Source organism: Lagopus leucura, unplaced genomic scaffold (genome assembly GCF_019238085.1).
Source record: "Lagopus leucura isolate 7727_CA_CO unplaced genomic scaffold, USGS_WTPT01 Super-Scaffold_1, whole genome shotgun sequence".
Lineage (NCBI taxonomy): Eukaryota > Metazoa > Chordata > Aves > Galliformes > Phasianidae > Lagopus > Lagopus leucura.
In genome coordinates, this window is record NW_024962250.1 from 7671362 (window position 1) to 7694654 (window position 23293).

The following is a 23293-nucleotide window of genomic DNA, read 5'->3' on the forward strand; positions in this document are numbered from 1 at the left end:
TTCAGCAGTATTATCACTGTATTAATTCACACTGTAACTTCTCCAGTTACAACCTATTTTTCAAGTCTTTTACAGCCCTATAAACAGTGTATTAGAAAATCAAACTGAGTACAAAAAACCAACACCACATTGACAGAATACTTTTATTCCCCTAAAGATCAGGACAAAAGTTAAAATGTATTAACTCCTGTCTGGGTACACAGTAAGCATGTACTGCAGCTCTCAGCAGGCTGTATTCCAGTTCCTGTAGGTACAAGCTCTCAGCCTGTTGTTGGCAGCTTGATGATGCCAACAATGTCAGTCTAGTCAGATTACTGAGTCAACACTTCATCCACTTAACATTTAATGTTTACATAATTATAACAACTTGAAGGATATTCTCACACTTTAAGTAAGCAGCTGATGAATGTTCCAAAGGACACAAGACCAACTTAGATTCTAGGATTCCTTTCATATGTTTCATAGGCAAATTCTTCTGTGTGAGCTCTGTCATTTAGCAGGCCAATAAAATCAATCTCCAGCTGGAAGGGACCATCTACTTTATCTCCCAGTGTGAATCCAAGGGTACTGATCTAATAAGGAGATGCATACATTAGAATAAAATCTTAAAATAATGTTACAACCTGTAACTACCACTTCCACATCCTACAAATAGTTCACAACAGTTCAGTTTAAAAGAGGGGTATCTGCTCAAAATGCAGCAGTATCTACAAAGGCACAAATGCTTTATTACTACATTTTCATTACAGGCTCCAATGGGATTCACAGGTGCTTTTCTACCATTAGGTTGAAAAGTATTGAAAATGGCCTGACCCTAGTGCAATACTGGGATTTTCAGCCTTCGAGGTCTGAATGTTGTCAATTTGGTCACGATAAGATGAATTAATAACATACTTCTGTCACTTTGTTTTAACAGTTCTAATATGAACAGGAAACACAAATGGAATGTAATTAAGGATAGATGGAACTTCCATTCCAAGACTGGCCTGGTACACTGTGAAAGTGCCCCCAAAGCAAACATTTTGAAAAACACAAAACTACTCCTGAATTTTATATCACACACTGAGTTATTTAGCCATAGTTTTCCAGTTACAATAGCATTTTTCAAAAGAATATCCCTCATTCATTCTCAATTGCAACACTAATTTATTTAATAATAACTCTATTCTAATTGTAATAAACTCCATACAAATTCCTGGAGCTCAGACATGTCCCCCATTAGGCTGTAGCATATGCCTTGAAAGCCTTCTGCTCTTGTCCATCGCCAACCTTTCAGAGACTCCAGTGTTACTGGTTCTCAAATCAAGTTGGGTGATAAATAGCTGAACACCTACAGAGCTCCTGGTATTTTAGGGATTAGGGAATCTGTGCTGGAAGTGCAGGTCTGATCCATACCCATGACTTTAAGGGCTGCCGTACATGCAGGAATGTGTCAGATTCAAGTTGAATAACTGCATGCTGAGAATTTGCTGAGAATTGAGGATAAACATAAGTTGCACATGCATGCTAAATAAGTAATAGAGTAAAGCTAAGGTGGTAGAGCAGAGTAACGCTCCTCACATTGATTCTAAGGATTCAATTGCTTTATCTTCTCCAGAAGTGAGCTCTGCGATCAGCTCTTGGCTTGTGCAGGCTACAGAAGTTTTAAAGCTTTCTGTTACAGGTGACTGCAGGAGTCACCTAAACTCTGTGTTCTGAAGAATTTATCCCTTCGTAATGCCTAGATACGTTGCCTGTGATACATGCTTGCTTTTATTATTTTTGGCAGTACTGTGCCAAATTGCATTTTAGATATCTCAGTCACTTTGATCATTCCTTTAAAAAAACTATTTATTTTTTAACAGACAAGTTATCTAAATCTCTTAAAAATATCTGTGGAACTACTTTGAAGTAAATTGACACTGAAATCACAAAGTAGGATAATTTGTATGCAAAGGTATGCACACAGGAATAAATACTTTAAAACAAGTAGAGACTCTTATTGAATTTTAAATTTAAAACCACTGAATATCCCAAGGATTTCTCAATTACCTATACAACAACAATACAATCCAAAGTATGTTTCTGACAGATTAAGCCTATAGAAAACTTGCCTTGTCTAACCAGATAGGGTGTTGGTCATCCTGTACTCTTCCTCGACTGGACAGAAAGAATTTGGAGAACGGAATCTGACAGAAGAAACAAAAGAAAAATGGACTTTAGTGTCACCAGTCTATAGAATAAAACCCCAAGGGAAAAAAGAAAAACAAACAGCTGCCTTAGAAAATGAAATAACACCAAATCTGGTCTGGACGCTCGAGGGTCCAAAGAATCAGTGAGAAAAGAAGTGTCACCCATTAGCCACATGCTGCCAGCTCCAGCCCCACACTGCCCTGTGGCAGCCGTTTCCAGCTGTCGTACTGGATTCTGAGCCAGCCAGGGCACAGGAGAGGCTGAAGCATGGAAGACAGCCGTTCACATCTAGAATATCTCCTTCAGGCAATGTCAGCTTAAATTAATAAAAAGTCTAGGATGCATTGTAAGCTCACCGACAGCTCATATACATCCAATCTGCATATTTTGTACTGCAAATTTCATTCAAAGACATCAATATTCTAGCAAAACAGTTCACAAAAATATAACAATGATACAAGAGAAGAGAACTGGCTGGTGTGGGTGAGGAACACGCACAGGCCAGCAGTGACACACTTCAGTGTCCTCAGAAAAGAGCTGAAACTCCCACTTCTTGCCAACGTTACTGCATGTCATAGATTCAAAGCTGTGACTAACAGCCCACATACCTCTGAGGCTCCAACTGACTCCAAGTTTGGCAAACCACACTGCAGGGTAGAAATCTTACATCAAGTCCATTTATTATTGCAGATAAAATGGTAATTGCATAGAAAGTTCCTGGCACTGCCTGCAAAGCTCCAGTAGCTGCATCTGTTCAGTGCACACTCTGACCACCCACTGTATGAGCTAACTATGCACCCTGCCTGGCTGCTTGTTTGTTTTCCAGTGTTAAGAAAAGGCGACCCACGGGATTCCAGACAATCACAGGTACAGAATGGCAGGTGCTCCTGAGCCCCAGTACAGCCCCACACACAGGTGTGACAACCAGGAGATTCTGGTTTTGGTGGGTCTTTTTTTGTTAATCTGAATTAATGAGCCCTCAGCTCAGGAAGCCAATTTCAGATAGGAGTAGAATTTGTTGCTTTTATTTTTTTTAAATAAATTAATAACATTTAAGTATACACATACATTTGTCATAATGTATGTATTATAGTACATATATATTCCCATACTGTAGTACAGTATATAGTACAATATATATTACATATGTATAGCATCAGCATAACTCAAAGGTCTGCCTCCTGTAACAGCAAACAACAGACACTTAGGACACTTAGACACACGGTAGATTATTTAAAATACTTAGTAGATATCAACATATTATTGTATTAATATAATTAGTGTTACTAATTATTCGTTACTAATTATTACTCATTTGTTTACCTTTATTTCCTCCCAGTATGGTCCTCCTCGGGTGAACATGAAGTAGTTGTACAGGTCATCCTTTTGATGGGAGAAGTAAGGGTCTGTATAAATGTTTACCATCCAAGGTCTGCCATCGCCACGGACACGTAAATACAGACTGTTGAAGTTTGACCAGTCATAATACTTCTTCCTGGCAAAAGATCCCTACAAATATTAATAAACAGAATTATTCCTTTCATACTTAAAAAGAAATCTCCATTATGAAGAGCGAAGTGCTACTGCTTGAATCACTGCCCTTGTTCTCACTACAAGCAATATCTACTGTGATACAGTGAAAATGGGGTCCTTTTTTATCAGACCAGTCTCATCTCAATGAATTTCCTTCAGCACTGTATGAGAGCCCACAAAACGTAGTATCACCACTCTGAAGATCCATGCATTAGTTATAAATCTTGTAATTAGCAGATTTATATCCTAAGACTAAATCCCCTCCTAGGCAAGAACACAAATTCTGTAATAGCACACCAGGCCTGTAGTTAAGTTTAATATTCTGTGGTTAGCACTAGACTACTCAGAAGAGGTTACAACGTGGGATAATTTATCCCCTATGGTAACTTACTTTCTTTATTGAAGACTGACGTGAGCACTAAAAGCACCTACACATTTTCCAACAGTTTTTGACACTAACTGTGCACAATGATCCGGATTACAAGCACATTCAATCCTCAAATGTATTTTCCAAAGATCTTCCAAGTCCCAAAGTTGTGATTTGCACTCTGACAGATCCAGTAACCTCTGCAGAATGTTACTGAGGTCGCTGGAGCAGGAGGGTGTCATTGGAGATATTCTTGGCCAGAATTGCTCAAACCAAACCAAAATTTGCACCAAAGATCCAGAGGTTTCTCCTTAACTTGATATTGTTACTACAGTTACCTAATTAGCCTTCCTTTTATAAGCTCACAATCAGTAGACAATTAACCCATTAATGCAAAGACTGCGGCTACTTGATTTTCTGATTTGCCAATTTTGACCCTTTTTACTTGAATAAGTCTTTGTATTCATGCTTTCACCTTTTGATCTCAAACTGCATTACAAAGATGGACTGACAGACACTTTGCTACTTCAAAATTAGGAGAAGAAAGTTTGAGTCACATTCACGCAAGGCCAGAGCAATTTAACTCCAACGAGATTCAACTTCCTGCCCAACTCCCCTGTGCTGGTGTCACCAGTCCGTGGTGTTCACACCACTCCGTGGCGTTCTGCCTATCGTTTGCCTGTTGATTTTCCTTGCTGACATTCTCTGCTCTCCAGGTTTACAGTTCAGAAGACTTGTAGCTGCTTACTCGCGCTGAATCATAAACAACAGAACAGACTAAAAAGGTTTTTAGTAACATGCTGAGTCAAAGTGTTATTTTTCTTTTTAAGGATGTTTAAATAAAAGGAATGAAAGAAGCAGTGCGATAGGAGCCATATGCTTACATTTTGTTCAACTCAAAATTATCAAACATTTATCTTGCTTTTTCTGATACACAGTAGGGGCAAGACTATTAGAAAAACGTCTCAAAACATTAATTTCCTGCGAGGGAAATAAAGACAAACTCGCCTAAACTAAGTTTGATAAAGAGACCCAGTTGAAGCCCAGCATATTTGTCCTTATGACACATGTAATGAACTTCAACATTCAGAGACTCATCTATTTTAATCATATCATTTCAGATCTAAAAGCTCACTACAAATTCCTCATTTGTGAGGAGGCTGCAAACAGGATTGTCTTAATGAGCGATGTTACATCAGCAAATGACCAAACACGTTGTTTTCTAAGAAAGGAGAAAAGCTGAATAAGACTTTCTGGAAAGACTTCCTGGAAGTTCCTTCCAGGTCAATAGGTCAGTGGATACAACAGCAGTGACATCTATACAAACAGAGCATGTAATAATCCTGAAGGTGGTCAGTTACAACTGCAGTAAACAACAGTCCACTTGTCATCACTGGAATTATAGAAAAGCACTCAAATAACAGATGCTGTACTTACCACTGCTGGTTTGGCTCTCATAGTACAATATCCACTGTATTTCGTCTCCCCATCGCGAGGTACTTCAGTATTGAGTATTCCATACAGCATAGCACCCTGGTTGTTCCTACCCAATTTTAGGTAAACTTCACTTTTTCCTCCAATCTCCACATCGGAGGAAATAACCCATTTATTTAAATCTTCCTGGCTCCGAAACACCCACATCACCTTTGTCTGTTCCAACATGTATTGATTGAACGAATGGCCGTCAGGTCCTTTTAGGTGGTCTTCGGTCTCCTTCTTCAGCAAGCTTAGCTGAGTCTTTAAGGCATTAACGCCCTTCTTAAAGCTGAAATCAATGTTTCGCCAAGACGGTGTTACCTCAGGCTGTGACCCTGGCCTCCTGTAACTGCTGTAACATTTTGACATGGAATCAACACGGAGAGTTCCAAGCAAAGGTTGCAAAACTTTGTGTCTGCAGCATCTACCACGTAAGCACGCGCTGTTCAGTAACGTAACAGCTACAGCCATGCTGGTAAAGACACGGAATTTGCTTCCAGCAAGGCAATTTATGGGTTTGAAATTAATTTAACAGCCAAATTAGTATCTGGAGGTATCTTGGTTTGTTACTGCAGTTAATCTCCACCTTCAATGAAAAAGAGAAAAGAAAAATTAAAGTCTTACAAGCATTGGGTGCATTTTTTTTTTATAGAAAGGATATTAATTAGAAATCCAAGCCATTAGGAAAGAAGGAATAACAATGAATGCCCAGTATTACACTTTCTCGGCCCCCTAGTTTGTTTCAGTATTTCTCCCAGTACGTTCTCACCCCACGAAATACCAAAACACCAAAGAGTCAAATTAAACAGTAGAAAAAAAGCTATTCCTGCTAATCCCTTTCACCCCACGTACGTTTAGGCATTGCCGAGCAACAAGCAGCAAGAACGACCTGAGGAGCAGCGCTTCTCAAAGAAGGACGCTCATCAACGCCGCGCTTCTCTCCGGATCAAGCTGCAGGACGGGCCGCGCCGTAACAACAGCGATTTCACTCACGGGCCCGCTCCCGCCGCTCCGCTCCGCTCACCTCAGCCGCCCACCGTTACTGCGGCTCCTCGGCGCTTCCGGGCCCGGGAAGGAACGCTCTCCGCGCCGCGCGGGTTCCGCTGGTGGCAGCGGCCGACTGCCCGCCCCGACCCACGGCGCGGAAGAACCGAGAAGCCCTCCCCGTGTCTTTGTGCTGAACGAGGAGAGGAGAGGAGAGGAGCGGGGCACACGGCCGCTCGCAGGGGACGGGGAGGGGCAGCACGCTGACTGCACGGAGAAGCGGCCGGGGGAGCGGCCTCGGCGCGGAGCCCCGACCCCCAAAGCTAGGAAGGCGCAGAGACCGCCGAAGCAGCCCTCTCTCCTCGCGGGCGGCGGCAGCCCCGCCCTCCTTCCCGCCCCGGCGCGGTGCGCATGCGCGGTGCCCTTTGTGTCCCGGTCGGGCGGGCGGCGCGGGGCAGGCCGGGCCGCTCGGAGCGCCGCGCCGCCGCCGGCGGAGAGGGACGCGGGGAAGCCGCCTCCGCCATGGTGAAGAAGCGGAAAGGCCGCGTCCTCATCGACTCCGACACCGAGGATAGCGGCAGCGAGGAGAACCTGGACCAGGTGCGCGGGGAGGCCCGGCCCGGGCCCTCCGGCCCGCGCGGGGCTGGGAGCCGCCATCCCTCTCTCTCCTCTCTCCCTCCTCCCCTCGGCCCGGCAGGGATGCGGCCCCCGCGGGGGCTGCGCGGAGAGACTTCTCGGCGCCGCTTCGGCCCGGCCGTGCCGGCGGCTGTGGGCCCGCGGGGACGCGCGTGGGTTCGGCCCTTGGGCTCCTGAGGCGCGGGCGGGGGGCCCGGCGGCAGGCAGCACCCGGAGGGCTGAGGGCGCGGGAAGCCGCGCTGTACCGCCGGCCCCGCCGGGAGCGGCGTGCCCGGCCGTACCGCCGGTCCCGGGGGCTTGCGAACTGGTGCTCCCTCCCGGGCCCTGCCGGCCGGGCTCCGCCGGTGGAAGCCACTCGGACCGCGTGCCCTGCCGGCGGCGGCCCGGGGCTGGGGGTGCGGCGTGGGGCATCGCGCCGTGGGAATCGCGGGGCCCCGGGAGGGGATGCGCTCCTCTCTGGACGGGCCTTCTCGGGGCGGCACGTGCTGACAGGTGGTAAATAAAGACGTAGGCCAAGTGTGGTGTGTTTTCTGTGGTCACCCTTCTTCTGTGAAGAAGTTAGGTTGGTTTCACGTGTTGGAGCCCATGCGTCTGTTCAAGTTGTGTGCCGGACCTTGAGTTTTTAACAGAGAAGCTGTTGCTGTGTTGCAAATAAATAAATAACACCGGCCTCAAATGCTCAGAAATGCTTTTGCAGACTGAAGCTGCAATTTCTATGCCCCTTTAGACAAACATTCCGTAGTAGAGCCTGCCTTGATAGTACTGCTGCCCTCTAAAGCTGTCAGCTTCTCACCCTGCTGTATTAATTCCGTGGTTGCTTCAGAACCTGAAAACAGGAGGAGTTGGTCTAACCCTAGCATAGATAAGGCAAGCAGAGTGATGGTGGAGCAACAACTGCACAGTTCTGCTACTTGCTAGGAGCGTGCATCTACAGCTCTACTTCAGTGCTGGTTGGTGGTGATACCAAAGCTGTCTGCCTTTGCTTTGTCCCCTGGGGAGCTGTGCACAGCAGGGACATGCACATGCAAGGGTGGAAACTGTGCAGCGGGGCTGTTCCTGAGGTGAGATTTCAAGGGTGAGTGTATGCTGAGTGAGGCCCCTGTTGGTTAAATGCTTGACAGCTTTTGGCAGGGAGCTGGGCTGATTGAATCGAAGGAGTGGGAGTCTTTCTCATGTGCTGACACAGAAAATGGAAAGAGTAAGGCCAGAAAGAAAGAGGCAAACTGCTTGGAGTAAAGGCAGCAGTGAATGTTAACTCCGGGGTGTCATGATGGAAGGTAATCTGTGCTGGAGTAAGTACTACTTAGCAACAGTTGTTAGAGGTGATGTCTAGAAATTGATTGTAGAAAACACCAGGTGCTTCCTAAAGAAAGCTGCTTATTGTATAAATACGTTCTGTTAGTGTAGCATGTTGTCTTCAGAAAACGATTTGTGAAATGTCATTGCCAACTTTGTTGGTAAAAGCATAGGCTGTCAGTTTCAGCAATGTTTATGTTCTCATTTGAGGTCCTAAACTCTAATCTGTTTGCTGTGGAGATAATCTTCCAGTTGTGAAATTCATTCAAGCCCATCCAGTATTGTCTTCCCAAGCCTGCAGAAGTTGGTGTGGCTTTATTTTTACTCACCACTAAGATTCATCAGCCCCAGAGCAATGTTTTAATAGTAAATTATTTGTCATGGACTACAAAGGCAGTACTGCAGCTTCAGAAATAATTGTTTTGAATTACTGCTTCTGTCACCTGAACAGTCTGTTAGCAGAGTTTACTCACAGTAAACTGTGAGTTTACTCGTGAGCCGTTACTTCTTTGTGATTACCTGTGTGGCTTTTGGGGTTGCTTCACAAGTTTGAGCTTGGTGCCTGCTCTGTGTGTGTCTGCTGCTTTTAGTGCATTCCCTGGCACCTAGGGACAGTGAAACAGAGTTGAACAGTCTCACTAAAAGCATCAGCCGTGATATATCTCCTTTGTAACATGTATGGTTGCAAATGTCTTGAAAAATAAAAGGGAAGCAAGATGAACTGCTCCAGCACTGATTGCACTTCTCTCTAGTGGCATTTGGCTTTCAGGCAATGTAATTAGGGTTTTCTAAATTTTTACCTGATTTAAATATCACTGACCAAAAGTTAATGTATTTGATTTTATCAAAAAAGTAATGGTGATGATACTTAAGGCTTTCAAAATCCTTTTGTAACATTCAGCTGTATTAAAACTCTCAGTATATGCATATTTATGAAATGTGAGGGGACTTTGTTTCCCAGTTAGTGGAGATCATCCTGTTCCACTCAAATATCACAGGGAAGGTGTGCGTGCACTGACCTGGATAGGTAAAACTAATTGTGGCTTTCTAAAATCAGTGTGTGTTTTTTCTCACTAGGAGCTCTTGTCATTGGCCAAACGGAAACGAAGTGACTCTGAGGAAAAGGAGCCACCAGCGAGCAAACCTACAGCATCTTCGGACTCTGAGACATCGGACAGCGATGATGAGGTGAGTTTGTCATGTTAGCAGTGAACTTCTGATTTGTCTGACTCTACCTCTGTGGTGAAGGTATTTGTCACGTGGTGTATTTAGCTTGCTTATACTGTAGAGTGGGACAGGCCATCAGTGGAACTGGTAGAGAACCATTTAGCTCAGAGGATGTGTACTCAGAAAGCCTTATCTTTGTTGTGAGTAATGAGCTTAGAGTAACTGTACACAAAATAATGTGAATGTGGTAAAGTTGACTGCCTGTTTAATCCCGTGTTCATGTGGTATGAATGTTTCTGACATATCTCCTTACATCTAGTGTTTTTGCTGTGTATTGTTTGTGGCTGATGTGATAATGAAGTAGCTGAAGCTGGACTCTGAATTCAAGGGAGCGAGGTGTTCAGCTTTGGGAGAGTTTCCTCAGAGAGGAGGAGGGCTAAAGCACGTAGGACTGTTTCACAGCAGAACTGTCCTATTTTGCTGCTTTGATTCTCTAGTAAATCTACAGTGAAGTACTTCAACCATTTGAGTGTGCAGCAGGGGCTGGTTTTGTTGGTCTTTCTGAAGAAAGGAAGGCAGGCAAGAGTTTAGAATTACTTTGGTTTAGGGTTTTGACAAACTCTTATATAGCATTGCTATAGACAGGTCTGCTATATGTCTTTTTTTATCTGGTGCTACATTCTAGAGCTGAGGAAAAGTCTGTGCTTTATTATGCAAGTGAAAATTGAAATTGATTTATTAAAACAGAGGGTCTGACAAATGGGTCACTTAGTTATTTAAACAAGAACGTTTTCTTGAAGGGTTTGCAAGCTTTCTGTACTATGGCAGGTCTCTTATTACATCTGTTCTTAACAACGAAGTAAGGAACTGTTCTGCTTTCCCCCCCCTCAATACTATGGGAAGGATTATTCACTGTGACAGCTTGCAGGAAACATCAGTGATGAACCATTAACTGTTTAGCATTTGGGATTCTGGAAGTTATTCCAGTACATGTTAAGATTGCACACACTCTAATATATTTAGTGCTGTAGATTCTTGCTGGACTTTTTTAATAAGTATGATTGGGACTCTGTTTCAAGCATTTATTTAAAAAAACAAAACAAAGCAAAAAAAAAAACAACCACAAAACCAACACAGCAAATTGGTTGCTATTATTGTTACTGTCAAATAAGGAATGAGGAAATTGTGAATGGACTAGATGTTAGCCATCTTACTGAGCTACCACTCAACCTGTTGCTTTGAGTGTTCTGAACTCACAGCACACAGCAGTGTTTATTCCACGCTGCTGGGCGATCAGTTCATCTGAAAATGTAAGCAGGTTTGGAGAGCACCTTGATTATAGTCTTCTCCCCCAGGTTTATCTGTGAAAACTGATAGAATAAATACTATTATTCGATTTTTTTTTTTTTTAGTGTAACTACATGTAAGCTCTACCTTTCCTTTACATGTGGTGTAATGCATTGCATTCCTAGCAGTGCTAGGAAAACAAATGTTTCCGAAGTCAAATCTGTCTTTCTTCATACGCACGGACCTTACAGATGCAGTGGTAACTCTCTTGTGCCTCGTGCAACTGGAACTTCTGAATCTATGTAACATTTCTTCCCCGATACTGTTCTTCTGACTTCCAAGTAGCAGGAGGAAAAGGTTTAGAGAAGAGATAATTAGGACATGCTTCTATTCCTGTGCCTGAAATATGCATTCTGAACTGCTTCTTGTCGCAGGGTGAGACAGGCCAGGTTACGACAGCTCAGCTTTAGCCAGTCACTGTGTTGTGTGCATCCCTGGACTTCACTGCTTAATGTTCCTGCTTGAACAACCTTGGTCTTGCTTAGTGCTCTTATGGTTGCTCTGGGGTTTGCTTAGGCTTGGGGGTTAGGAGGAGGGTCTATAAGCTGAAACCATTTTGTTTGACTTCCTGGAAGATGAGGACTTTGAGGCAGCAGCATGGAAATTGTTGCTGTGGGTAAATGTGCTTAAGCTTACATCCTTTGTGGTTCCTGGCTAGCCCTAAATGTTCCAGGATAGTTGGCATATTGCATATATACAGGAAAGGTGCCTCAATCTCTGCTTTGGAGACTTAATGCCACGTTCTACTTTTCCATAGGGAAGAAAATTTGGGGGACTTAGGTCAGAGAAAGATGATGCGTTTTTTGCAATTAAGAGCTTGTACAAATCATACAATGTGTATAGTGGTGCCCAAGTGATTTTATGAGATCTTTACACCTATGTATTGCTTGTTTTTATAGTGAGAGTGCACTTCTGTGAAAACTCAGCCATGTTGGATGTTCATTGTGTGCAAATACTGAGTTCTATAATTTCTTAAGGACCTGTTGTCTTAATCAGATTACCCAGCCAAGAGCCTGAGCGTGAGCTATAAATGATGAAGTAGGAGAGATGCACTGAATCGTATTCTGGTGGGTCTGCCAAATATATATGCTGAGTTGGCTGAACTGCTATTTAGACTGCAGATGAACAGCGATGCCCACAAAGCTTTGTGCTAGCAAGTACCTCCACCTTCTCAAAGAGATACAGTAAGCTGGACGCAGGTGTAAGGGCGGTTTCTGTATCTGTGGAGCAACATGTGGCCGTGACCATTCACAAGCTCACCATCCCAGAGTGTTATCAACCTGTTGCATGTTTGCTTCTAGTCAGTTGCTTTTGAGGCTACTGCAGTAAAAGTACATGTTGGCCTCGTTGCGGATTGAAGGTGTTGTGTAGATGGTGTTGTGGTAAGTTCACTCTAGGTTTTTGCTCTTCCTTTTATCCTGGCGTTGTCGCTCATGGATAATTCTCTCTGCTATGCTTGGATGACTTCTGAAACTGCTTCACTAACATCAGTTTAGTTTAGATAAAAAGCAGCAATGCTCCTGAAGGGTGTGATAGCAATGCTTGTATAAGATGGCATCCTTTTACACTCATTCTAATGTATTGAAGGGTTTGCTTGTGCCTTTTAACAGCTGTAGAGTGATAATAGAAGATACTTCAAGGCATGGAAAGTTAGGTCATGAATATTTGTTACCAGACTGGAATTCACTGAAGATTTGTTCTTTGGCCTTTATAGGCAGATTTGGTAGGAGGAGGCAACTCTTCAGCCATGCTAAGGGCTGTGGAACAGAGGAAAAAGTAAAGCAGAGTTCATGCAGACAGTAAGTCAATTCTGGGTTTGTGCTGCTGTTACTAGGAAAGGACTTGAAAGTTTAAATCTCCTTACTGTGTTTAAAGTTCAAGAGCTTTGGTAAACCACAGATAAGCAGAAAACTGCATGTGTTCCTTCTGTTTTGGGATATCTTGTGGGTTTGTAGAGATTACTGTGTTAAATGTCTTCCCTGTGTGCTTTTGTTTCATAATGCTGCTTGACTATGCCTGTTAGACTGAACATGTTCTCTGCTCCTGTGGGGCCTTTGCCATACTTCTTCAAACTTAAAGAATTTTAAACAGTGGGTTTTAATTTGCCTCTACATAGCTGTACGCTTTCTAATTTGAGTTTCTGTGGAGACAATTTCCTTCAGCTGTTAACACAGAATAGTAGAGCTGCCCTTAAGGAAGATAAAGGTGGCTGTTGTTAGCATGGAAGCGCACACTGCAGATGTGCAAATGTCAACTGGAGCTGTGCAGGCTAACATGCACAAAGAAGTGTTGTGAACCAGGTGGGAACAAAGCAGATACAAAGTTTAGTTGGCGAGTAACTTTAAATTGCAGGCTAGCATGGGAATAACCTACAGGGACGCAGATCTCAGAGCATGAGAGTCTTGCATGAGAGTTGTGGAGTACAGTGCTGCCTAAGAACATCTGATATCTGCCATCTCCATGTTGTCTCTCTGCAGGTCTCAGTGTTTTTCAGTACAGTGACTTCTAAAAATAACTCCAGAGCAAGTGTTAATTTGCAGCTGACACTGAAATTAAACTTACTAAATGTATTCTTTTTTTCTTAGTTCCTTTTTTTGTGAGCTGATCTGAGTGAGATTCAGACAATAGGGGAGGACAGGTGAATTTTGGCCTTCATTCAGCTAGTTCCTGAAAAAAGCCTCTTCCATGACTTTAGAAAGTCTTGCCTCCTTCTCCCCTTTCTGTTTTGGTGTTTATACTTCAAGTCTCCTCTTGGCCTGAAATGACCCCTTAAGTTTTCTAATTGCTAGACAGTAGTCACTGTGTAGGTGTTTGAGGCTCTCTGAATGATGGGTGCAGACCCTGAAAGACAGGAGAAGTAACAAGGGCTTTTTGTTCATTGTTCAGTTGTCAGGGTGGTGGTAGAGATCATTGTCATCTTGAAAGACCCTAAAGACTATAAATCCTGCCATATGTTAATGTCCATGCTGCCTGCAGTTTGTCTTCAGTCTGAAACCGCAGTTTGCGTTGTGTGGAGGACTGCCTTTTTTGTCAGTGGCGTTAATGGAGGTGAACTGTTGGCACTGGCCCAGCTTGCAGAGTGTCATACAGCCGTGCCTGTGAGCCTGCCTGCCACACTGGTAAAAATCTGCACCAGTGGAGCTGAGCCACTGTTGCCACTGCTGAAGCACACCGCTGACCGCCCCACTGTGCTCACATCCATACTGTCATACTTCCAAGGTCTGCCTCTGATGGTGTGGGCCAGCATCATAAAACAGGCAGCAGTACTTTTGAAGCAGTCCTGCTACTTGAGCACTGAAGATGTTGCGTTGCCATGGCATGTAAGTTCATCCGGGCTAGAAAAAGAACACGTTGGTGAGGGGTCCTGGTCTGCTTTGAAGTTGTGACTTGTAATTTGCCTTTTGTTTGTATATTTAAAAAAAAACACTTGTTCAGAAGGGGAGGATATGGCAAGGATGGGCTGGTAAACTCAGTTTTACAACTCTGCCTGATCTGATGTAAAAAGCAGGAAGAATATCTAATTGCAAAGAGGAAAACTGAATGGCTAGTATGTTTGGGCACTGTGTGAATAGGCTGATGGCTATTTGAGTAGCACTGGTAAGAATTCTACTTCATTCTGCACAGTCACGGCTCACTTTTCCTTTTTTCTCCTCTTGAGGTCTTCATCTCCCTGTTCGAAATATGGTCCAGGTTTCCTGGACTATAAATTATTTTCTTCAATCATTTTGTTTGGTTGCTTTTTTAGAAGTTGACTTTTAAATCTGGCTGACTTTAAGGACACTTTGTGTTGGCAGTCCATTCTGGATATTGTATCTTCACTTGGGCTTCTCGGGGAAATATGTAAGTGATCAGCTCTGTGAACCTTTGAAGCAGGAGGGAAAATTGAAATATTTTCTGTCTGCTTCCTGTGAGTGAACCATAAAGTTCTATTGTTCAATATTACTAAAAAAATGAGCAGAAAGCAACGTTACAGCACACTTTGGCATGGGTTTATTAACTTGCTACATCTGGAACTGTGGAGGGTTCCAGATGGTGGCCAAGGAGGCAGGGGCTGCTCGGAGTAGGCTTTGTAGCTGTGGGTATTGCATGGGAAGTGTTGACTGGAGCTGCCTGCTTTGAGCAAGGGAAAGGGAAACTGGAGGAGCTGCAATGAAGGACAGATTTTTGGAAGCTATGGTTCTATGTCTGAGATGGAGGGAAGGGAAGCAAAGCAAACAAATTCTGGTGACTGTATCTGGATGTATGTTTTTACTTAATGCTAGCTGTGAACATGTGTTTCCCTTTCTGATCTCTGCAGATGTGCTAGAATAGGAGGAAGGGGCTGGAGACTTCAGTTTGGGCTGCGAGTTGCCAAGCCTTTCATGGCTTTCCAGTAGTGCTTTTTTATTTCTTGGGCTTGGATGACCAGGATAATTAGTGGCAATATACTGGTAAAGTTAGGCAGCAGCACTGTGACACTGAACAAGTAGAGCTTCGATATGGGAACCGGTATAGTTGTAAACACAAGCTCAGGCTGATACAAAATTAGATGTTTTCTGTGCAGCTTCTCACCTGTCCTGTGATGCAAAACAGATTGAGGCATGGATTGCAGTCCAAGGCTCACCACTAGGTAGCTGTTCTTACCTCTCAGAAAAGAGACTTTCTGCCTGACCTTTGTCAGATAAGTTTGAATGCGTCGCTGACACTTAAAAGTGATGTTGAAGTAAACACTAATGTGGAAGGTACAAGGATGGTTGTGACTTCAATCAAAAGGTGGGAAATTTTAAGGATACTGATAGATGAGGTAGTAGCCTCTGACTACTTGGTTGAAGTCCATTTGGAGATGTTTGGTATACTCTAAAAGATGTGGAAGTGGAGGTCAGATTTGATGAAGAAGCCTGAAATGTGTGTGCACTGAAGATTAAATGTAAATACATATAAATGTAAATACATATACTTATGAATATATATAGTTTAGTTGAAAAAAATCTATAATCTTCCATATAAGATCTCTGTTAAGCATTGTTTTGCATGCTTTTGTCATTGCTTGCTTCCTTTTTGAGGGGGAATAGATGGCATGCTTGAGCTGTTGATGTGCATGAGTGGTGAGGGCAGCATACAGCTATGAAGAAGATAACGTTCTAAATATATTTATTTAGAAACAAACCATTTTATTTCTGAAGAGAGAATCTGGAGAAATTCTAGGAGATGCAGCATGTTGCAGAACACTGTAAAGCCTTAAAATCTTCTTGTCAATCACACACACCATCCTTGTCAATTCTGTTTCCTTCTGGCTTTACCCACATGGTTGGGACCAGGGAAAAAATGTAGTAAGAAGTCACACTAAGGTAAATACTGCCTCTTCTCCTGAAAGTCTAGTGCTTGAAGTTGATGCTTATGTATATGTGGTGGCATAGACCCCAAACTTAGAAACTGCAGCCTAAAGTGAAGATATGGTGCTAAGACAAAGTTAAAATTAAGCCTAGGCATTTTTTTTTCTTTTGTGATTCTGATGTGGTTCCGACTTGTGCACTATATGTAAGGTGCAGAAGGTGGCACTACTGTCTAAGAATGAGTGTGCTGTTGGTTTGTTGGCATAAAAATACACAGGTACTGCAAACTCTTGGCAAAACTGAGCTATCCATAAGCCTCAGGTAATGAGCGTTCCTTTGTGAAATCTAAAATTTGTTCTTGAACAAACTAGTTTCAGAGATGCATCTGTTGCTTCTTCTGTTTAATAGCAGTAAGCTGATGATAACCTTTACAAATACATCTGGACACCTATTACTTAAATTGTTTTCTTAGCTGTCTATCTTCAGTAATTTTGCCCCAGTGTACATGAGACTGAACTCTGAAGTGTTTGTCCTATTTTAAAGGAGCGTTTTCTCAACTGTTCAATTGAAATGATAACTTTTTGCCTTTAATAAATAAAAGAAAAAAGCTACCATAAAATGCTTTCATTTACTGAGTTACCTTCTGATTTTTTGTTTTTCCCTCTTCCCACCCACCCTTTGTATGATTGATTTGCTTCTGTCAGATACTGGACTTTTTCCCAATCATTTTCCCTCCAGTGTTTTGAGGAGGGATGGAGAAGGGAGGAGCGGTGTTCCTGCATTATGATCCCTTGTTTTTTTTCCTTACAGTGGACCGTTGGAGGTTCTAAAAACAAAAAAAAGGGAAAGGCGGGTAAGGCAGAGAAGAAGGGAGCCATGAAGAAACAGATGAACAAAGCTGCCTCTTCAGGCAGCTCAGATAAAGACAGCTCAGCTGAGAGCTCAGCACCTGAAGAGGGTAAGATAATACCTGTCCATCTCCATACAGCATGTACTTACAGCAGAATGCCATGTGAAGTTGCATCTTTGGGTATACTGTAAAGTAAAGCTAAATGGTGATGTTAGACTACTTGAGAGAGCTTTTTTCTATGTTACTGGCAGACTGTGAATGACTTAAACTTGCCATAGTTCCAGGCAATTTGTATTTATGATGTATTTTTACTGTAATTCAACATAGCGTGGCTGTAGGCATTCCACTGGAAATGCACCACTCAATATTGCTTCAGTTGGAGAATGTATGATGTAATTATTTGACTTTCTTCTGGGAAAGCACCCTTCTTCCTTCCATCTGTAGTTTGGGTAGCATTTACTTTTATTCCAGTTGGTGTATTTTGCCTTCACAGAATTACTGTGACAACAAAGAGAATGAATGTAACATTAAATAATGAAGGAGGAACTTTTTTACTGTGAGAGTGATGGAGCACTGGAATAGGCTGCCCAGAGAGGTTGCACAGTCTCCTTTTTTGGAGATATTCAAGATCTGTCTGGACACCTACCTGTGGAACTGCTGTAGGGAGCCTGCTTTATCAGAGGGTTGGATTCAATGATCTCTAGAGGTCCCTTCCAACTCCTACAATTCCATGATTCTGTAATGCAAGCAGAAGCTTATCTTATGTGTTTGCCCTGAATCAGGTGTTTTGCACATTTACACTTAAATTAGTCACAATTTTAATTCTTCAACTTTGTCAGGTGTTTCGGTTTTTTTTTTTTTTTTTTTTTAACATTACTACTGACTGTTTCTACACTGGGCAGACTTCTTGTGTTCTTTCCTGTTTTTATCATGTCTGTGAAGGTTTGCAGGTGATTAGTTACAACTTCAGTTAATACTAAAAGTCAAAGTTAAGAAAGCATTTGAAGAAACTTACGGATTTAGGTACATTAAGCATTGTGGAGACAGTCCAAAGCATGAAGTGACTGAACCTGTACCTATAAGCACATACAAACCAAGGCTTGTAAGTAAGTGAGTAAGGTTGCGAAGCTGGAAATTTCCAGGAATACTGAGGGTTGGCTGACGCTGGAATAAAGAATTCTAGTATCTGTTTGCTTTTGGATTTTGGTGTAATGTGATTGATTAGATGAGATAGTCACAGCATTGGATCAAGTTCAAAGGTAGTGTTACCCAGTATTGTTGGGGATTCAGCTGTTCCCTAAGCCCAGGTGTAATTGGGGGGTACTAATTACTGTAATGCAGCTTGCTTTGCAACTTTGACAGTTACAAGGGTAGTGTGCTTTAATTCCATCTTGTGATGTAGCAGTGCCTACAGTTGCAGTCTTGGAATGACCATTTTTGGTTACTTCACTTGCTGTAATAAGGAATATTGATAGTGGCTCATAGTGACATTTGAGGTGTGAACACACACAGGTGTTATGGATGTTTAGGAAACTTCCAAGTAATGTAAGCATGTAGGCATAGAAATCTAACCGTAAGACCCAAACACTGATCGAAAGGGCTCCTAAGATTTTCTTGTTCTGCAAAGAATTTTACCTGTGACGCATCTTGTTCATACACAGTACTACTTGTTTCCTCATTTTTTGCAGTATGTGCATCTTCCTATATTAAAATACTTAGTGGGTTTTGGTTTTATTACATGCAGACTTTTCATATATATGCCCTCTGCTAACACGCTACATTGAAGTGGTTGGGCTTTGCCCCAGCTGAATTTTACTGCCTTGTGATTTTGTTTCAGGAGAAGTGTCTGACTCGGAAAGCAACAGCTCCTCATCTAGCTCAGATTCAGATTCTTCATCTGAAGATGAGGAATTCCATGATGGCTATGGAGAAGACCTTATGGGAGATGAAGAAGACCGGGCTCGACTGGAACAAATGACAGAAAAGGAGAGAGAACAGGAGCTGTTTAATCGGATAGAGAAGAGAGAAGTGCTAAAGAGAAGGTAAATTTAGACTGTTGATATTTGATAGCATGTTTATACAGGCTGTTGTATAAACAGCACTGAGTTAAATCCTCTGCAATGCACTGTTCAGTTAGACTGTTGAAATTAAATCCTACACATAAACAGTGATGTATAACATATCCTACATGTTTCATATTGTGTGAACTGTTTATTTTCTCATTTATATGAGTAAACGTTATGGAACTTTAAGTTGCTGTTTCTGTGACTTGCAGGTAACTTACGTTGTTTGTTTAAAACACTGAATAATAATAATTTAAAAAAAATGAGAAGAGGGAATAAAGCAGAAAAACGGGGTAAACAGCTGGACAGTCCAGCAGATTGCAAGTAATTAAGTCTAACTCTTGCATAGTGTCAAACTGAAAAGCAGAGAACCCTTCTGTGTGTTCCCATGAAATTGTTATTCCCTCTGTTATTTTTTGTAGATACCATTGTATAGGAAACTGAGATCAAAGTGTTCCAGTGCTTTAGGATTAATATTCTCCAGCTTGATTTTTCTTTACAGATATTTTTTCTGTATTCTTAATTTGGACTTTTCTTTGTGGAGGCTGCGTCGACTGTGCTCTCATGTCTGAGGTCTAGGCATTTAGCACTCTAAAGCAGGTTAAGTTTCATGACAGATTTTTGTGTGAATTGTCCTGAAAGCTTGTTTAAAGCATACAGCAGAAATCCTGCGTGTTCTTGAAAAAAGGTTGGTTTCTGCAAGTTTCACAGCTGCTGAATGTGTGTGGTTATCCCTGCTTTAAGCAGTAGATGACAGCCATTAGGATTACTTCTTCATATGTCTTTCCTGTACTGACTGTCATATGCTGCTACTTTAGAAAATGAGAAAGAATAAAGTTCCATAGAGCTTCGTCAGTTTTTTCAAAAAGCAATAGTGAAGCACAGAGCAGAACTACAGGTTGCTTCTGTAGGTATAAAGCTTGTTGGGGGTTGAGTAGAAGGGAGGGGCGTTGAGATATAGATGAGTGGTTTGGGACATGTCATTTTCCAGAGTTCATTTGTGGATTTCTGCCTTAGCTGTTCTGGTGTTATTCGTTGCTGTAATGCTTTACTGTCAAGCAGCTTCCTTGTAGGTTGTTCACTTGTTTTCTCCACCTATGTAACAAAAGATTTGGTGTATGTGGGGCACATTTTCTTCATTTTCTTCCCTCTTCAGTGACTCTTCTATTGTTTGCTGAGAAATTCCTCTAGAGGACGGACACTATCGTGTGACTCAAATCAATACAATCAGCTATCTAGTTATCCTAGAGCACTGACTGAATGTGCTTCTTAATACTACTTGCTGTGTCTTTTCTTGTCTGCTGCCCTCCTCAAGCAGATCAAAATGGGGGAAAGGTTAGGCTTAGATCAGGTAGAAGGCCACCATTTTTCTGGATTTCATTCATAGTTTGTTTTTTTTATAACTGAATATTTTTCTTTTTAAGTAATCACATGAAAATACTTGATACAAACTAGCAGAAGAATTTAAGCTCGAGTTTCTGATACAATCTTAAACGAGTTTGTCCTGTTCCATGGAAGGGGTTGGCACGTAGAGCTAAGAGGTGGCTGTGGGAGGGATAGTTACTTAACTTCTTGTGGTAAGTTGAATTGTTCAGAATGTTGTCTTTATGTATCTTTTGCTAAATCTTTGGAGATGACAGCAAACAGAGCATGTGACACAATGCCTGTGTCTAGTGTGTTCTGCTTTGTTTTAAAGGTGAAATGTGCCGTATGGATAATGCATTTTAAATTTCAGTTGCTGTAAGCTTTTGCTTATTAATCCACATGCACACTTTGCTAAAGCAGTGACCAGTGTATGCTGCAGTGGAATCTGCCACAGGATGGTTCCAGCAGAATTGACTTTTCTGAGTACAGTGGCTAAAAATGAGATTTCAGGATAACATGTTTAGGGAAGGTCAAAATAGAAGCGGTGAATCACAAAAAATGCCTGCGTCTGATGGAATGTGCTGTAGCAGGTGACTTGCTGTGACTTCTCTTTCTTACAGACGTGAGTTCAGGTAGACGGGTTGAGTTTCAGCAGGAAGAAGTTAGCATGGTGGTGGCTTAAAAGAACCAAGTTTTTTTGCTGTTAAGGTTCAAGTTATGTGTAAAAGCCAATTTATTTTTATAGCTGAAGGCAGCACGCAATGGTCGCTATTCTGGCAAAGATTAAGCTGACATAAGGGTAGGGTTCTTGGGAGAAACTATTAGTATGTGGTCTCCCCACCCCTTTAGGCTAACTCTCATCTTCTGTAAGCCTGAACTTTATTGTGCTCAGCTTCTCCTTGTCTTATTTTTCTTGGGGAAGAGAGGATGGGAGGGGAGCAAGACCCACCAGTGTTGTGGGGCAGAGTTAAGGGGTTAACTATCTTAGGCCAAGCAGTGCAAACGTTTCTTGAAGTTTACTGACCTTTTTAATCTGAGATAGCAATGTAATGGTACTTGGCTCACTTGAGAAGGGAGAATTCTTTCATGCGCTCTTTCTTTCAAATATCTAATAGATTTGAAATCAAGAAAAAACTGAAGACGGCAAAAAAGAAAGAAAAGAAAGAGAAAAAGAAAAAGCAAGAGGAAGAGCAGGAGAAGAAAAAACTCACACAGATCCAAGAATCCCAGGTAGGAAATGGAATGTATCTTAGTAACTGATTCTTTTTTCCTTGGCAACAGGAGATGGGATGCTGTTTCTCCCTGCCCCTGACATTTTTCCCTTAAAAATGTCAAACAGCACAGTAAGCAGGTCAGGATTTGGTTCATTTCAATGCTCAAGCTATCTTTAGCCTTTCAAGTTCATTTAAAAAGAGACTGACATCTTTGGCCTGCTGAGGGGTGCACTGATAACTCCTTTCAATGAAAAACGCAAAATAAAGAATGAGTTGTGGCTACACATAGAGTTCCTGTGACAAGGCTTGTCATTCAGTCTGGAATTCTTATATGCTGCCTTCTTACAAATTAAAGTTTGAGAGAGCCAGAAACTGCTCAGCTTTTTACATTGTGTGAAGGAATAGCTTGAATTCTAGGAGAAACACAAGTTGGGTTTTTTTTTGTTTTTTTTTCTTTTTCTTATCTCCAGGAGAAAGACTGGCAATGCCATTTCTTGTGTGTGTGAGTGAAGCCTGTGTAACTGAATTATAGTTTCAAATGGCTGAATTGTTAGGTTGAGAGCCTGCCTTTAATTTAGAAGTCTGGGCAGTTAGCTTCCCAGAATGTGATGAAATTAATCTTGCTTAACGCCATCTGTGAATCGTTGTTTGTTTACTCTTGTAGTTTCTTGCCTCCTCTGTGCAGAAGGATGTATTGAGAGGGGGCAATTCAGCCTACATTCTTTTTCTAGTGAAATAGATGTTTACCACCTACGTTAAGTTGGGTGAGATGAATTTTTCCCTCAGGCCCACATGAAGTTGGTTGAGTCTCATTCCCCACGCCCCTCTCAGTTCCACATATGTACTTGCATATGAATGTACTTACACATATTGTCCATATATAATATGTATGTAGATCCATATGTAGAGTGTGCTAGTGCATACATACATACATGTACATAAAAGTGTAGCCTTCCAGAAACGCCTGACTTACTTTCAATGACCACTTGTTACATAAACTGCATTCTAATTCTACTTAGAACCTTAGTAAGAATTAGAGGACTTCCAGCATTTTGGATTTGTATTCCTATTGCAGACTTTACACTTCATATCTGATTTTAGTAATTTATCAGCTCTCCTTGCTGCTGAAGGAAAACGAGTGTTTTGGCCTGAGAAGTAGTCTTTGAGATTAATATTTGTCCCTTTTTTTTCTTCATGACTTGTTAGTTACAGAATTTTAGTTCAGTTTTATTTCTCTAGTCTTTTTTTATCTTCTTAATGTGGAGCTTGAGATTGATGGCAGAAATGTTGAAGAATAAATGTGTTAATCGTTCTTGATACAAAAATCCCTAATTTTTGTATATTTACCCTTCCCTAGACTATGAAAGGACAAACTTAAAGAAACCAACCAAAAAAAAAAACCACACCACCTGATTATTTTAAAATTGAATTTGTTAATATTTTCCATTTGAAGAGTTTTTGGTCTGCAAACCATTGTTTTCGTTTTAGTTCATGAATTGCTCCCCAGTGCT

At 41.9% G+C, this 23293-nt stretch overlaps 2 protein-coding genes across 4 annotated transcripts in view; one reads left to right on the plus strand and one right to left on the minus strand.

Annotated features, from left to right (window-relative positions):
* Positions 1-129: 129 nt before the first annotated feature.
* NDUFAF1 (NADH:ubiquinone oxidoreductase complex assembly factor 1) lies at positions 130-6905 on the minus strand. Of its 3 annotated transcripts, none has more exons than XM_042868191.1 (5): positions 6573-6905; positions 5510-6134; positions 3496-3681; positions 2094-2168; positions 130-572 (listed from the first exon to the last, which is right to left on the minus strand). In XM_042868191.1, the coding sequence occupies exons 2-5, from the start codon at positions 6017-6019 to the stop codon at positions 432-434; spliced, it is 912 nt and encodes a 303-aa protein (XP_042724125.1). In that variant the 5' UTR covers positions 6020-6134; positions 6573-6905; the 3' UTR covers positions 130-431. The 3 variants fall into 3 exon arrangements, with proteins under 3 accessions (XP_042724125.1, XP_042724136.1, XP_042724116.1); XM_042868202.1 differs by lacking the exon at positions 6573-6905 and adding an exon at positions 6438-6566; XM_042868182.1 differs by lacking the exon at positions 6573-6905 and adding an exon at positions 6401-6566.
* A 38-nt stretch (positions 6906-6943) lies between these two features.
* Positions 6944-23293, plus strand: part of RTF1 (RTF1 homolog, Paf1/RNA polymerase II complex component) — a 28587-nt gene continuing 12237 nt past the window's right edge. The window contains exons 1-5 of the mRNA XM_042868311.1: positions 6944-7132; positions 9542-9652; positions 17101-17248; positions 18978-19182; positions 21684-21798. Of these exons, the coding sequence (XP_042724245.1) occupies positions 6944-7132; positions 9542-9652; positions 17101-17248; positions 18978-19182; positions 21684-21798 (768 nt within the window). The remainder of the gene's footprint in view (positions 7133-9541; positions 9653-17100; positions 17249-18977; positions 19183-21683; positions 21799-23293) is intronic.